General features: G+C 36.5%; 1 protein-coding gene across 1 annotated transcript; it reads right to left on the reverse strand.

Annotated features, from left to right (window-relative positions):
* Positions 1-238: 238 nt before the first annotated feature.
* On the reverse strand, positions 239-14,727 carry LOC127632607 (ELAV-like protein 1-B). Its single transcript, XM_052111293.1, has 8 exons — positions 14,562-14,727; positions 14,161-14,218; positions 13,852-13,908; positions 12,818-12,995; positions 5,752-5,855; positions 4,869-5,022; positions 2,563-2,788; positions 239-1,818 (listed from the first exon to the last, which is right to left on the reverse strand). Exons 2-8 carry the CDS (start codon positions 14,194-14,196, stop codon positions 1,494-1,496), a joined length of 1,080 nt encoding a protein of 359 aa, XP_051967253.1. The 5' UTR covers positions 14,197-14,218; positions 14,562-14,727; the 3' UTR covers positions 239-1,493.
* Positions 14,728-17,965: the final 3,238 nt, after the last annotated feature.

Genomic DNA, 17,965 nt, shown 5'->3' on the forward strand with positions numbered 1-17,965 from the left:
TGCTAAATTAATAAATATAAATGTGAAATAAGACAATTTCCAAATGAAAATAAGCCTCTTTGAATACACATAAATCATGTAAAATATATTTTAGAATTTTAAAAAGTCATTACTAATAAAAAAACAGTAAGTCAATGTTAAGTCTTCATGTCATCTGTCTACAACAGCAATTGTACTGTAAAAGACAAATCTGCCCAGATGACAAGGAAATAAATGGGTATTGTGACACATGTTGGTTGAGAAAATCAGAAAATCAATGCATGATTCATTCTAAAAGTCATGAAATGAAAATTCAGCTTATTTGAAATATTTTACTCTCAAGAATCATTTAGAAACATTAAAACAAAACCATACAATTTTACAACAAAACATTGGCATTTATTAGAAGGAAATACATGCAATAGGACTTTCGGTCACTATCAATAGACCAGAAGTACATTGTACAACTAAACTGTTGCCAAACCTATCAACAGATCTAAACATGCACACAGGCATATGCAGGACTGCAATGCATTATATGAAAGTACTGTGTGAGAACTTGGTACATTGAAATACATTTGTTCTCCTATGCATTGCCCTTATGACTTCTGACAAATCTGCAAAAAGCAAATCCAAATTTCACAATGTAAAAGCTTCATTTGGGGTTTGCATGGTACATCAACAGTAAAAGCATTACACTAAAAACGCATTAATATTTATGCTGCAAATGCATCCTTTAATACTGCAGCCATGTGCCTACAACCTTGTATCAGACAGACTCCATTTAGAGAAAAACGTTGTAAAACTTGAGTGGGGGTGCACATTTCATTCGATGCTGCACATAAATATAAAACAATTAAATTAAAAAAATAAAAATGCTCCTTTCAAACAAACCTTACAAACAAAATCAACCAATCGTGGAAAATGAAGACACTGTTAAATGAAAAACATTTGAATGTCTACACAAAATATTAAAAGAAATTGTCTGAAATTGAAAAAAGTCAACAAAAATAAGTATTAATTTAATGACATCATATATGTGACAATACTTTACACTCGTGTTCTTTGGTCCTGCAAACTTCTCTTCACCTCACAAATGGGTTAGGTCGAGTATTAGATAGGTGGTTGTCACTATTTACAAAGGTCTAGAAGAGATGGAGATGTGTGGTTTGCATTGACACTCCTTCAGAAAATCAAAAGTGATCAATGAGTCCAGTGTAATTAACAGAAGAGAGGTTGGAAGAAAAAGGGCAAAAATGCAATGATATTTAAGGCATTATAACGGTGTTGGATGTGTGACACTAAATTGTCCAGGATTTCACAATACCAGGAAAAACAATAATCAGGGATATCTCATCACCTTACAAATATTTTTACATGTTTACAGTTTTGCTCAACTCCAGAGTATAACACTAGCACACTTATTCACCCTCAACAACAGTCAACAAGAACTGAATTTTAGAACAAACCTCAATGAACTTTAAACTACAACTAAAAAAACCCACTTATTTGCTTTACTTATGAGACTTGCTGGATTTAAACGACACTTGTAGGACTTTGTCCCCCAGGCGGTATCCGTTGAGGCTAGCGATGGCCATTGCTGCCTCCTCGTAATTTGACATGGTAACAAAACCAAACCCTTTGCACTTGTTGCTATTGAAGTCACGGATGATCTTGACATTGGTGACGGCACCAAAGGGACCAAACATCTGCCAAAGCATGCCTTCATCTGTATCTTGACCTAAATTATAGACAAAGATACACCAGCCAGAGGAAGAGCTACCAGCCACATTCATACTAGAGACACTGCTCATGTGGTCAACACTCATAGGTGAAAACCTGTAGGAGAACAAGAGAGAGATTAATCATGAGCAACTTTGTCAGGTAAGGGAAACAACAAACCAAGAATTTCTTCACAAAAAGTAACATTCCAATTAGGGCTGGGAGATAATATTCCTGATTATCATTTAATGATTTGATTCAATTTAATTAATACATTTTATACTTTTTTTTTTAACTGTATTTTCCTTCTTGCATTAATCATTTAGAGTCTACTTGACATCAATGGATGCATTCTTATTGAACATCTCTGTAATTTAGCTATTTGAACATTTAAAGAGTTAGCTCACCCAAAAACGAAAATTCTCTTATAATTTACTCACCCTTATTCCATTCCAGATGTGTATGACTTTTTCTACTGCTGAACACAAATCTTTTTCGAATAATATCTAAACTCTGTATGTCCATACAATGCAAGTGATAGAGGAGATTTAGAGTAAAACAAAAAGGACTTACATTTTGAACTGTTTCTCAACCAAACCTATTATATTGCTTCTGTAAATATAGATTTAAATACAGGAATCATGTGGTTTACTTAGGTTTCCTTTATGTTATCTTTGGAGCTACAAAGGTCTGATCACCATTTACTTGCATTGTATGGACCTACAGAGCAGAGATATTCTTCTAAAAATCTTTGTGTTCTGCTGAAGAAAGAATTTCATACATATCAGCGACAGCATTAGAGTAAATGATAGAATTGTAATTTTTGGGTGAACCATCCATAGAAACATGCCGTTTTCTCACCTGAAGCGCTGTGCTTGGTGGTGAACAGGTCCTCCGAACCGACGGGATTGAGTATGGTACAGCTGAGAGAGCAGCTGGGAATTCTTGGGCTGGTTTGGGCTGGCAGCAAACTTCACTGTGATGGGTTCAGAGGCACCAGGTGGTTTGGAGCCATTGAGATCTTTGATGGCTTCCTCTGCTTCTGACCTCTTATCAAACCGAATGAAAGCAACACCACGTGACAGGCCTGAAACAGTTCAGACCCAGACAAAATTCAATGATTGGATAAGTGCAAGGGGCGTAGCAGCACTCTTATTAAAAAAAAAAAAAAAAAAAAAAAGGTGATTCAGTCCCCCCACACTTTTCCAAGCTAAACCCATACAGAGTTCAAATGGTGGATTTGTATACAGTATTCTTTGCTTTGTTACTTTGGGCTGATTGAGCAACCATCCAGACAATCACAGGTGAGTTTCATGAGCTGAAACAACCCTAACGTAATAGGCAGTCTAATCAACACGGCTACATACATTTCTACAAAGCTCATTTATCCACGTCTTTTTATCAGCATTATCTAAATTAATAATCTAGATGTAGGGAGCACACAAGTGAGAGTTAATTATCAACATATTATTCTTGATATGGAAGCATTATGTGAAAAGCACCACAGAAAATCAAAAAGGACAATCCTTCTTTTAAGCACACATTGTAAGTGGAGTTCATATCAGTGCCTGAGTCTTCATTAAGTTATGCTTTTTACATTTTGATCAGTTCTATTTGCCAATTTAAGCAGATTACTAGATTGCAGAGAATTACTAGGCAGCCGTCTCTGTCAAATTTCGTGCTGCCTCCGGTTGTCTACAAAACTCTTGCGTGTGTCTTCATGGAAAACACTAACAAACGTTGCACTCAGTGGATTGTCATTTGTAACTGCCAAATCTCTGCAATAATAATAAAACAAAATTCCATTGTCGAATAGTCGCTTGATGTCATTTAACGCAAGTTGAGATCATATAAAACTATAAATGATGACAGGCATGCCATGTAAATAAACAAACTCCAAAACTGTCATTCTCTGTGCGGTCAGAGCCACTTCAACCAGTCGCGGAAGAGACCCAATCTGAGCGGGAGTCGATACTGGAAGAGATTTAAAGTTCTGCCGGTTGATGGGCACTCATGGAGATGCTCGTCTCTCACCCCCGCTGTCTGCAGCTAGCAACGTCATCATCATAAGATCAATCTTATGTGAAAAATAACACCAACAATAAAATGTGTGTGTGTGTATGTATGTATGTATATATAATTGGTTTTGGATAGACTAGATTGACAAATGCTTATCAATAATACTCTTGTGGCTAAACATGTTTACAGTTTTCATTGACTTAAACTACATTCAAATGCCCAGACTTTGTCAACTAAAACCATTTTACACAGGACTAAGACTAAATTAAAAAATAGATGACAAAATGAACACTATTATTCAGTTGCCAAGTCATTAGGAATGTATTAATGTCAATGTATTAGCCAACTTTTACGTGTTCTTAACGTCACTTTTCTGATCAGTATGGTACCACCTCCGCCTCATTTTGAGCCAGGAAAAACCCTGGATCTGTGTTAAATATTTAAAGCTGTATTTAAAATCAGCTCCTGTTTTTTTAACTATGCTGGTGTGCAGTTGACAAACGTAGGAAAAAATATAGATCTGAACACAGAGCATTTAAATGATGCTTTTTTTATACATGAAAACTCATGATAATATAAGACTATTACTGTTGTCTTTTTATATTTGCTTTGTTCTACTAATGCTTAAAACCTCTACTAGTCTCTTTTTAGTCTGTAGACTAAAATTTTAAAGGCTTAATTTTCTTTTGATCATTGATTCACTGACTAACTCATTTCACAAAAGACATCACCAGAAATGGTCACTGAACGAATCATTAAATGATCTGAATGAATTTTTGTTAACATAATCAAAACACTCAAGCCACTTGGATAAATTTAAAAATCACACAATGCACAAACACAGGGCGAAACATAAAATTGTGCACATGCACAATTGTCATTATTGTAATTAATAAAAAAATGTATTCAAAGACCAGCTTGTGCCCAGTCAATTTGCAATACTTCAAAACCTACAAGTATAAAATACTAATATATTAATACAACATTTATGCTTGTATATTAATATATACTGTAATAGATTAATACTGCAGTGTAAGTTTTGGGTCGGTGCGAGCCATCTACTGACAGCTGCAGCCCCCCAAACAACTTTTAAAATGACTGCTGCGCCCCTGGTTAAAGGTGAAGAGTTGTGTAGAAAGAACCATTACCTGAGGCCTGATCGACCAGCACACGTGAGTTTATGATGCGCCCGTAGCAGGCAAACATGTCCTCTACATCCTTCTGTGTCATGGTCTTGGGCAAACCACTGATGTACAGATTGGCATCTTTAATGCTGTCAGAGCTTGGTCGAGCATATGAGACCTGATGTAATGGAGATAAAACCTCATGAAAGACCACTATTTTGATGCATTATAAAATAAGTGTATCAAGTAAAAATGTAATAAGACATGTCATATTCGCTACAGATACAGATGGAAAAAGTGTGGTTCCACTGTGTAACCTTACATCTGTGAGTTTCATGTATGAAATAGGAAATAAAAAAATAATAATAATCAGAAAAAGAAATCAACAATGACATTTTGCATTTCATAAAGGCAAAAACAGTTGTTTAATATATGCCTAAAACGTAAAATAAAAAAAACTAAAGAAATTGTGGGGAAACAGGGACAACTTTCAAATTGAATTAAAACTTCTGCTTGCCACAAGTGAGCCAAATGGCCCCTTAACACAACCCCTCCATTTTTGCACCAAAACAAGAATGTATATGTGAAAGTGAAGAAAAAAGAAAAGAAAAAGAAGTCACCAACTTCAGTATAATCCAGTATCGAAATTTAACACGCCAAGTAATGCCAATCATACAGTTTAAGTGACAAAGTCTAGTGACTTCAAACATCAAGAAAAATAAAAATTCATGAAACTGAAAGCAAAACAACAACAACAATTGTATCAAATTTGTAAGATTACTCAAAGCTTACAGAAAGCAGGCAGGACTGGAGTACTGCCCTTTACTGCTTAGTGTCTTCTTTAACAACATGGCAGGCACATCTACTATTTTATACATGGAAACAAAAACACCTCTTTGCACGTTACCTTGATAGTTTTAGATTGTAGTCTCAGGCCATTGAGTGTATTGATTGCCCTTTCTGCATCACTAGGGTTAACATAGTTAACAAATCCGTACCCTAAACTGTGGCCTAGAGAAAACAAAAGGGGAAAAAAACAAAATAAAAACAACAAACGATTGTCCACATCCTGCCGACTAGTCTCTCTACATAAGAAATATAATACAAGATAATCTTAAAAATGAATGACAGTTGTAAAAGAAAAAGTCCCAAGGTCATCAAAAACAAAATTATCATTTGACACCAGGAAAGAAAACTGTAAGGATACAGTATTAGAACCAAACATCAAATACAAATAGTACAGCTTCTAGGAAAATACAAAAACCTCCAATTACCTCCTTAAAAATAAAAAAATTAAAACATTAGTAGGCATTTCTAAACAAACACTATACAGAATTCACATTCATATCTTTAGATCAACCATACATCACATTTTAAAGTATATTAAAACCGTAATATAAAAAAATAAGTGAGTGAGAAAGTGAGATGCTGGGAGAAGGGACAAACCAAAAACCAACAAAAATAAAACAATTTAAACAAAATGGCACAGATGCATGAAGATGGCACCAGACTGACATAATTTGGTCACTCCAGGAACTCCACACTTGAACTGGAAACTGCTACTTACCCTAAAAAAAAAAGCTTGTATAACACCCTCGCTGCGTCCAAATAGCCATAAATTCTACTATATAGAATAACAAAACAGTATGCCATTGGAGTAGTATGTCTGAATCCACAGTATTCATGAAGCAGTAACCGAGAAATACCCGGATGACCTACTATTTCCGGCTATTAGGGTTTGTTCACACTTGTAGTTCGGTTCTCTTGTTCCGGACCAAAAAAATATTATACATTTAGTCCTGGTTCCATTGACATTCAAAATGCCATTTTTAACATGGATCCTAACGATACAAAACCAAAGGCATCAGGATAAAGTCACAACCTGATTGGACATTTGACTTTTTTTATGGAACTTGTCAATTATTCAAAACAATGCTGGCTGCTAGATGAAATGTGCTTGTTTTATTTATATATGTATATATGGTGGTATTTTTACCTGCTGAGAACAAACAAAGAGCTAATAAAATGGGTAAAGGAGTCAAAACAGCAGTACCAGGAATTCCTCCATTGCACAAATGAAGATATGCTGCTGACGGCGGTTCTGACGCCTGTACCAAACTATAATGGGCAACATAGTTCCAATGATGAGAAGAATCAGGTATGCTTGAAGTCAGTATTAGGCAAATTACTTCCTGTTTTTGGTCCGTTTAGATGTCTTTGGTCCATGTTGCGTTCATATATCAATCGAACCGCACCACAGTTTTTTTGGAAGTGGACTGAGACCCACTTTTCAGGTGGTCTCGGTCCGCACCAATGTTTGTGTGACAGCATTCACACTTGTTCAAATGATCCATACTAATTGAGCAATCGCACCAGAGTTAGTTTTAATTGAACCAAACCTGCAAAAAAGTGAACACACCCTTACTCGTATGCATACTAGGGCTGGGCGATATATCGAATATTAACAATATAATTGAGATAATTATGCTGACAAAGTCAACTTGGCCAATATCGTGAATATCGCAATGATTTTGTGCTTTAATTTGGCCTGTTAAGTTTCACAAAAATCGCATCAGACTAATTTCACGATCCTTCAGGGCTGCACAATTAATCAAAATAAAATAAAAATGGCAAGTTGGTCACATGTGATTATTAGTCTACAAAAGGCACATGCATTGTGAAACCAAAGTAATGCAGGTTCAAGCATTCACGCAGTTCCAAACATTAGTAACCGCAACAAGATAATATACAAATCTACAAACGCGGCATTGTATAACAGAAAATGAGATTACAGCATTTCAGGAAATGCAGGTCATTGTAAACTGTCAAATACGCATTGCCTGTTGTGTCAAATTATATCTCCTTGTTAAGTAAACAGGACAGAAATCTATTACTTTTGTACAATGCAAATCTAATAATCAGAATAATATTGATAATTCTGCATTATATTATAATAATAAAACATGATGTGTCCCACAGTAATAATTTAGTATTATGCAATGTTCAACTGGGGTTTCAAAAATAAGTCAGTGAAGTAGCTTTGAACTCATTGTTCATTCACAAAAATGTCTTAATAAAACAATTTGAAGAATATTTTAAATTAGGCTTTTTATTAAGCTGTATCATTTTTAATTAAATATAAAATGTGTATTAATGAAAATGATTGAATTTCATTCTCCCTTGTGTTTATTTAATGAAAAACAAATTATTTTTAAATAGATTTTGATTTAATGTCTTTAAAATATTGTAATCTACTTGGCTACAATGGCTGTTTGGATGAAATGATGGTTCCTCTAATAAAAAACAACAACTTGATCCATTTTAGAGCAAATATTTATCGAGATATACAGTCACAATCAAAATTATTCAACCCCCCTGACCATTAATACGCTCTAGTGATGCGAATTAAAACACATCAACTACAACCTCAGTAATCAGTAAAAGTAAGTTTTTAATACACACTTGAGTGATTTTGAGAACAAAGAGTTCAGTTTAACCAAATTTTCAAATAAAAAAAATAACATTCTCTCCACAAATGTCAAAAATATTGAACCCTCAAAGTCAATCATTTGTGGAGCATCCTTTACCCTTAATCACATCAAATAAATGTTTCAGGTAAGTGTGCTCAGGCTTCGGACACCTCTCTATTTGAATATTTAAACATTTCTCATTAGCAAAAGCTTCCAGCTCATTGACATTCTTTGGTTTCTGTGCTGCCATTGCTTCCTTGAAATCCCAACAAACATTCAATGGGATTTTAATGATGGACTGAAAGGGCCATTCAAGTACATTCCACGACCCATCCCTGAACCAGATTTTAGACAACTTTGGTGTTATTGTCTTGCAGGAAAGTCCAGTGATCACAGAGCTTCAAATTTACACACTAAAGGCATCACATTTTTGCCAAAATGGCCCGATACCTGAAAGAATCCTTGGCGTCAGTCACACAGTCAGGATAGCCATTTCCTGCAGCCGCAAACCACCCCCATAATAGGACTGACCCACCTCCGTGCTTGTGTGGAGATAGTGTCATTCTTGTTCTCACATTGCCTTTCTTACGTCAGACGTACTGACCCATGGGTCTAAAACTAATTTTAAGTTTAGTGTCATACGTCCATAAAATATTCCAGGACTCCACAGATCTTTCCAAAGTCCTTCTTGAATATTCAAGTCAACATTTCATTTCTCTTGAAGTTTTCTTTCTTCCACACCCAAGAAAGTTGCAATTTTTAAAAAAAATTATGAATGGCGCTGCCAGCTTTGTCTATTGGAAATTGAAGTGCCTTGGAAATGTACTTTTAGCCATGGTCTTTTCTTGTGTAATGAAATAATCTCCTCTATTAGCTTTTGTGACAGCTCATTTTTAAAAAGAGCATTTGCCCTCTGCATTTTTAGAAATACATTTTTGCTTACGACACCAAACTTAAATAAGTGCCATTACAGATTGATGACTTAGTTTTAAAAAAATTACTTGTGTAGCTTTACATATTTAAGACATAGCTACATGCAATAGGGTTTGAATAACTATGACATGGCTGTATTTTTAAAACGTCCTGCTATTTAGGAATATTTGGTTATATATTCACACTATGACTTTGAATGTGTCACTCAACTGATATTGATGTAATGTTTAAAAATTCTGGGTCATCAAAAAAGCTTACCTTTGGAAATCCTTACTGTCTTGGGTGGGATGAATAATTTCTATTGCAAATGTATATCGTCAATAGGCTGAAAAATATTTATATAATTTTTAAGACATATCGCCCAGACCTAATGCATACCTAAGAACATACTGTTTTGCCAGTAGATAAGAGTATTCTTCATCAAATACAGCACATACTCTGAAATAACACGTTTTCAGATGCTGCACCACAATGAACACAAGCAACATGTTGAATCAAAAGCACACCTTTTGTATCTTTTTTGCCAACCAACATTATTTTGTTCATATAAAATCGAACATGAAGTGGTCGACTTGGTTGTATGAGTGTTCCAACAGGGGAAACACTATAGACTCCCTATTTTTTACACTACCGGTCAAAGACCAAAAGTTTAGGGTCACTTATTCTTTATTTTATTTTTTTTCACATTTTAGATTAATATTAAAGTCATCTAAACTACATAAGAGCAGAAATGGAACTGGGAATTATGTTGTGACTATAAAATCCTAAATAACATTTTAGCATCTTCAAATTAGTCACCCTTTACCTAGAATTTGCAAAAATGTACTCTTGGCATTTTCTCATCCAACTTCTTGAGGTATCACCCTGGGATGCTTTTTAAACAGTATTGAAGTAGTTCCCATCAATGTTGAGCCCTTATTGGCTGCTTAATTATTCTGTCAAAGTCACCCATTTCAAAAACTAAGATTATGTTTTTAAGATCATGAGTAACATTGCAGTCAAGTGACCCCAAATCTTTGAACAGCAGTGTATGTCAATTGTTGGGCTCACTACAATTACAATCACAGTCTTCTTATTTGTATTCATGTATATTGTTCATGGGGCCATTGCATATACTCAAACGCAACATATGGTTTAACATTGCTTCAATTGTGTTGCTTTTATATGCACATTTGATTTGCTTAAGTTTGTGTTCATTAAAACCTACACTAGGGAAACTTTTACCTCTCATAGCCACATGGTGCCATCTTTAATGTTATTATTTAAATATTTATGCACACAAAACATGCACAGTGCTGCTAATTTTATTTGCTGTTTGTTGGTTTTCAATATAAAACTTGGTGAAATTATTTCAGCGTGTGTATCAGTACTTTTTGAACATTTCCAGCACATTAACATCACAGCAGAATACAGATAACCGCAATAATTTGTCACTATAATTGTGATCTAAAATTTTCATACCGTTTCATCTCTAGTAGATAGCCGGTTCTGCAGATTTCTGTTCTGTTTGTTTTATTTGCACATGAAGAAATTGTTCATATGATAGGAAGGAATTAACAGTACACACAGTAGTCCAGCAACCATGGATGACATGTCCACTTTAGTAATCGCATTTTCAAAAAAAATACTGTATCAAACCTATTGTACATATAGTGCATAGTGAATACATTTATTTATAGCACACATGAAGTGCTATTACTTTGCACTCACGCACTCCTGGTGGTTTAAACGGCCTGTATCGCCTGCTTGGATTGTCACATACCGACTGTCATGATTTGTGAATCAGAGGAACTTTTGATCCTGAAGTTTTGATTTTGGCTGATGGAATATGCGCTTTAGAGTAAGATATTGGAGGAGCGCTCGACAAAGAAAACGCTGATCCTAAGGATTGTGAATTACATCCTCACGATCAGATACAAGATAGCTGCATATTTGCAAACGGTATATAATAGAAGTTTTATTGATATTTGCCTTTTATCACTAGAAAAGGATGTTAAAAGTGACAGGGAACTGCCGAGGAGAGAGAGGGAGGTTGAAACAGGCGAGCACTTTAACATTATGAGCTCAAACGTGTCTGCCGTTTAATTCTGATTTTGAATTATTCAGTAATTTATTATTATTTAACTGGAAAAGCTTTCATTAAATATGTATTTCTGAAAAGAATATTTAGATATAATCAGAGACAATAATATTTTAAATGCATGTAATCAGTGACTGTGCAAGCAGCATATGTTTCGAACATAAATCCTTATTTTCATTAAGCAGAATTATAAACTAATATTTCCAGTTGGTGTCACCGTTGCGCTGTTCTGGGCTGATTTTTAGTTCGGTACATCTCTGAAGGATCATTTAGCACTTTTAGCTTAATTTTAAAGGAAAGGAACTCATTTGCATGTTTTCAAAGTAATAATAATAATAATATATATATATATATATATATATATATATATAAATAATGTTAACTTATCTTAATTTAGGATTAGTTTAAAGAATCATGAACCAAATAGCGAGATCAGAATTGTGAACTGAATTGTGAGATGTGCGAATCGTTACACCCTTAATTTATACTAATTAGTGGATCCACGTGACTGCAAATTTGAGCCATTGCAGTCACGAAGCACTAGAACATTTAATCACTGCTAAACAATAGCAGATGAAGGTAGAAGCAACAACTGTGAACGTGCACATCAAGAATGCATATATAAAGAGGTCAGGAGATCCCTGCATTCTGAAGGAATATAAAGTCACCTTTATGGGTAAAAACTTCTGAAGAGATATAATCCAGCATATCATGGCAGTAGAGAGCATACATCAACTGGCTGTGTATGCATGCAGAGTCATATAAAGAATACGTTGAAATGCTAGCGTTCGACTGTATGCAGTCCCCAAGCATTTACATAAAAACTGAAGTATACTTTGGGCATTACAGTCTCTTCAATGGGTTGTACTGTTGGTTAAAGCGTTTTGGATCGTTCCACTAACACATTTTTTTCTCTGTTTTCAAGACAATTTTGTAAGAAACCCCCCCCTCCATAAAACAAGAGCTGAAGAAAATAAGATCCAACGCATGCCATCGCAGTGTATATGATGATGAAACTTGCACCATGCATCTTGTACGCAGATGCCTAGTGTTCGTGTCTAAACGAAGCTAAAGTCTATCCCTCACAACTTTGTTTTTATTTTCTATCAAATGTCAAACATGGCATTACAGTGAAAAATGTCTATGATTTTGAATCTGGCCAGTACCATCTTTATACTTTGTCTAACAGGAAAAAAAATAAAAAATAAAAAGACAATTTAAATAAGTGAACAAAGAAAGATTTAATTGAGACAACTGTCAACAGTGTGAAAAACTAACACAAGCTTCAATAAACTGGTCAAAGGAAAATAAAAGGTCTCCATCTTATTATATAAAAAACAACAACAAATGTACAATTCCACAGCATAAAAAAAACAGCTCTAAGGGAATCAATAATACACACAATAAATGATAAGAAACTGACTTTTAATGTGAACCTATCACAAGAGACAATGCCACTAACTTATTCTGTTGTGTTTGGGAAGATTTACCTGCCATTTTGTCCCTGATGAGTTTGGCTGACTCCACCTCACCAATGCTGCTAAACAGACTTCGAAGTTCCTCTTGACTCATGCTCTGAGGCAGATAATTGACGATCAGGTTGGTTTTTGCATCACTCGGCTCATCGCCCATGTGGTCCTCGTAGCCGTTCGGCATGTCATATACCTCCTGTTTCACAGGAAATAATTAAAAGTAAGCAAACTACAGAACCAATTTCAGAATTTTAACACTTTATCAATTAGGGTGTGTTCACACTTGGCAGGTTTGGTTCGATTAAAACGAACTCTGGTGCGATTGCTCTGTTAATGCGGTTCATTTGAACGCGGTCAACCGAACCTTGGTGCGCACCAAACAAGCGGACCGAGACCACCTGAATAGTGGGTTTCGGTCTGGTTCCAAACGAACTCTGGTGTGGGACAATGAACGCAACATGGGCCAAAGACATCTAAATGGACCAAAAACCAAAGAAAGTAATTTGCCTAATACTGACCCCAAGCATACCTGGTTCTTCTCATCATAGGAGCCATGTTGCCCATTATAGTACGGTACAGGCGTTGGAACCGCCGCCAGCCGTCCTTGCAGCATATCTTCATTTGTGTGTGCAATGGAGGAATTCCTGGTGCTGCTGTTTTGTCTTCTTTACACAAATTATTTGCTCTTCGTTTGTTCTCAGTAGGTAAAAAAATACCACCATATATACATATATAAATAAAACAAGCGCATTTCACCCAGCATTGTTTTGGATGATCAGGTCATGTTATAAAGCTGTCTAATCAGACTTTTTCCTGATACCTTTGGTTTTACATCATTAGGTTCAGTGTTAAAAATTCCAGTGTGAACGCTAAGCGAACCAGGACTAAATGTATCATTTTCTTTTTTGGTCCGGACCAAGAGAACCAGGTCCAAAGTATACAAGTGTGAACACACCCTTAATGTGATGATCACAAATTAAATTCCAATAAGTTAAATGGTAAGGCAGCATCACTCCAGTCTGAGCCACTGATCAAATAAATGTTGATCTTACCGTTACTGTGCTGGCACCCTTGTCTGTTTCATTACCCTGGCACTGAACCTCACAAACCTGCAGCAGCAAAACATGGTGTAAATATTTACTTAAATCTATGGACCTCACAGGAGAACATCTATTCAAATACATTGTAATAGACTGCTAGAATTTATTTAATCTCGCATCCTTGATGGGCAGCATGACGTTTCATCACACCATGATATTAAATTGTATGTTTATGGGAATTCAACATTTTATTAAAGAACGACGCAAGCAAAGCGGATAAGTCTAAAAGTGGGCTAATTATAGAAATAAGTAAATACTCACTTTTAAATACCTTATGTGTCCTCTTCTGACGGCCATGTAGACGTTTCAATATTTAAGTCTGAAAAGCAGGACGATGAAGAAAAAGATTAACCTTTATAACAAAGAGCACAACCTATATCAGCGAGGACGGACAAACACTCCCTCATAACGTATTTACAACCGTACACCACATATGTGATGTACATTTTCATATAGATTGCACTCGCTTAAAAAATATTAAGTCTACTCATTACGATCAAATACACATTTACCGTCGGCTACTCTTCGCTACAAACAAAAATAAAAACAATACAACATGCCTGCTGCTATTAGGGCGCGTGAGGCCCGCACATTCATAAACAAACATTTGATCTGATTCTGGCAGACGCGTGTAATTATTTTCAAACCAACAAAAGACATACCTCAGGTCAATACGTTTTGGAGTGTCGCTCAATTTGATCAAGTCACCAGAATGGTCGGTCACAAAGCGCAGACCAAAGCTATCTGAGTCGCAAACGTCGATCGCCACCGAAGACGAGAGTGTGCGCAGCCGCAAAAGTACCTCATTGCCTTACGCTGAAGCGTAAGTGTTTCTAATTCACGCCTAGCGCCATCTTTGATTTTTAATGACAACAAGGCTGTGATGGATAGACTTACAGTCTCTTGTACTGCAGTTTAAAGTGTTTTTGGATCGTTCCGCGGACAAAACATTGATAAAATATATGTCCATGAACATTCAGTATACAAATAATTATATACAGCATGAGTTGTGGAAAATCAGATGTGATCTAAGAGCTTTATACCCTTCGTGCCATTGAAGAAATCCCTCGCAGCCTTATTTTCATTTTACCGTAAAAAAATCAAAGATGGTGTAACCGTGAATAAGAATTCGCGTCTTGCTGGCCTGACTGCAGGTCCCACCGTATTGATTTTCCGCATGGATAACAAATGTATGCATGTGCAGGCAGCTGAATTGCTTTTCCACTGCCTAATCCGTTAACGTGATTCACACAAAAATGAAAATTCAGTCATTGTTTACTCAACCCTGTTTTGCTATAACCCCATAATACTTTCTCTCTTTTTTCTTAACACAAAGGGAGAAATAATAAAAAAAATAAAATAGCGTGCTCAGTGATGTCATACTGTTGAGAGTATATATGGCGACTACCTCTTTGAGCTTCAAAAGGAAGCAAAAGTATAATTCAGAAGTCTAATAAATTATTCCATAATGGTGGTGGTGTAGTGGGCTAAAGCTGAAGGTTGATGGTTCAATCCCCACAGCCACTGCAAGGCACTAACTCCATGTTGCTCCAGGGGGATTGTCCCTTAAGTCGCTTTGGATAAAAAGCGTCTGCCAACCCTGCTGAAAAATCCAGCTTAAACTAGCCTAAGATGGTCAGGCTGGTTTTGGCTGGTCTCCCAGCCTAGTCATAGCTGGTTTATCAGGCTGGTTTTAGAGGGGTTTTGAACACTTTTTTTTAGCTGGTCAGGCTGGTCTTAGCTGGTCATAGTTGGTCAGGCTGGTCTTAGCTGATCAGGCTGGTTTTAGCTGGTCAGTGTTGGTTTTAGCTGGTCTTAGTTGGTCAGGCTGGTCTTAGCTGGTCAGTGTTGGTTTTAGCTGGTCTTAGTTAGCTGGGAGACCAGCTTGACCAGCTAAGCCAGGCTGGGAGACCAGCTAAAACCAGCTAAGCCAGGCTGGAAGACCAGCTTGACCAGCTAGGCTGGGAGACCAGCTAAAACCAGCTAAACCAGGCTGGGAGACCAGCTGACCACCAACTTGTCCAGGCTGGGAGACCAGCTAAGCCAGGCTGGAGACCAGCTAAAACCAGCTAAGCCAGGCTGGGAGACCAACTAAAACTAGCTACTTCCAGCTTAAACCAGCTAAGACCAGCCAACCAGCTTAGGCTGGTTTTAGCTGGATTTTTCAGCAGGGAAATGCATAAAAATGTAAGTATTCCATGAGGCTCATGATTGTTAAGAAAGTATACAATAAGGTTTGGTGAGAAATAAACTAAAATCTAATGTTTTATTCATTGAAACTGTCATTCAACCATTGATCCCCTGTGCGTTCATGAGACTGCACAAGAGCAACAGTTCACGCAGCCCACATGCAACATGGGGTGTTTCTTGTAAAAACGTTTGTTTATCTAAAAACTAGGTCTGCGATACTGACAACAGAACACAACACAGCTGCACACAAACCAGAGAACAGAACGGTCGGTTAAAAACGACGTTTTCACTGAGGTCTCACTCTATCACAAATACTCACCAGTTCAGAATTGAGAAGAGTTGATAGACATTCCCGCCTCCTCTAGCTCTCTGTTTGATTGATGATGTGTACCATTTACCTCGGAAGTCGGATGTCGGAGCTGGGAATGACTTCATACCTGAGTTGACCGCGTTCCAGTACACGGAACACCAAGATGGACACGTCCAGGCAAACCTTTGTTGTGCTTGCTCTTTCGGAATACAAACAACTACAGAACAAATATGAAGTCCACCTAAAAAACATCATGGTAGAAGAAAGGAGACGCAGAAGGTTGGTTGTTTTTCTGTGTAATTCATGGTTCGAAAAACCCCTTGACTGCGTCTATAAAAACACATAAAAAAGTGCCATTTTGCACAGATAATGCCGAAGTATCATGTCCACAGATAGAGGTCGGATAGTACTGTGTGCACCAAGTAGTTTATTGAGACACAGACAAACAGAAGTGCTAATAAGCAATTTATTACTATTGTTTCACTTACTGTTGATGCGCTGAGCAGCCATTATGTATTCCAAATTCGGGGTTGTTGCGGTTCCTCCGAGTTGCTGAGTCAAAACTCCGACTTGAGGGGATGTTCCAGTTAAAAGTTCCTGCTGGGTACTCGGAATTTCCACCTTCTGAGTACAAATGGAATGCACCATGAGTACTCCAGTCAAACAAATAAGGCTGGGCATAGAAATGCATCTATTCTCATACTACAAACTTTTCAGACATGTTTTGTAAGTTCTGTTCTCTGGTTTGTGTGCAGCTGCATTGTGTTTGGATGTCACTATCACTGTGGCGGGCCTGTTTTTATAAAAACAAAACAAGTTTTCGCTGGAACGTCCCATGTCGAGAGGGGGCTGCTTGAACTGTAGCTCTTGTGAAATCTCATGAATGTGCATTGGAGATCAACGGTAGGTCAATAGTTTTACTAAAAAAAAATTGCGGTTAATTTCTCACCAAACCTCCTCGTATGCTTTCAGACCAAATCACGAGACTTATGGAATATATTATTAGACTTCTGAATTATAATTTTGCATCATTTTGAAGCTTGAAGATGTGGTCACCATAAACTGCCATTGTATGACATCACTAAGCACAGTTTTCAACTTTTCACAGCAGTTTGAAAAGCACCTTATTTTCATCCTACCTCCTTATACAGCTCCCAAAGGCAGCATTTTCCAGTTCTCGGATGATGCAGTGTTACTTTTAAGAAATTCCTGTTAAGTGGAAGGCAATATTGTTGGCATTTGTGAACATATTTAAAATGATAGGCTTAATGTTGCTGTTTTAAAACATCAATTTTGCCCTAAGGTCATATACTCTTTGCTCTTTTTGCATTTTGTATAAATAACAAAGTTAAAGAAGTATCCTATCAAAATATTACATTGAATTTATCCAGCCAACATGTCTTGGAAAGATTGAAATTTAAACTTGATTTAAATTCTGCATACTTGTGAATTCTGTGAATAAAATAAGTTTACTTGTTGGGATTGTTGACATTGTATTGCTGGGGACGGGAATTATCCTAATCTCTCCACTTTTTATTTTGTATTGCTTGTTCCTAACCCCGAAAC

Source organism: Xyrauchen texanus, chromosome 39 (genome assembly GCF_025860055.1).
Source record: "Xyrauchen texanus isolate HMW12.3.18 chromosome 39, RBS_HiC_50CHRs, whole genome shotgun sequence".
NCBI classification, from domain to species: domain Eukaryota; kingdom Metazoa; phylum Chordata; class Actinopteri; order Cypriniformes; family Catostomidae; genus Xyrauchen; species Xyrauchen texanus.

Coding starts and splice junctions, on each gene's coding strand:
- LOC127632607 (XM_052111293.1), bottom strand. CDS start 14,196: ATGGCCGTCAGAAGAGGACACATAAGGTATTTAAAA. Junction 5,856..12,817: donor CATCAGGGACAAAATGGCAG/GTAAATCTTCCC, acceptor TGTTTTCTCTAG/GCCACAGTTTAGGGTACGGA. Junction 5,023..5,751: donor TACAATCTAAAACTATCAAG/GTAACGTGCAAA, acceptor CCATTACATCAG/GTCTCATATGCTCGACCAAG.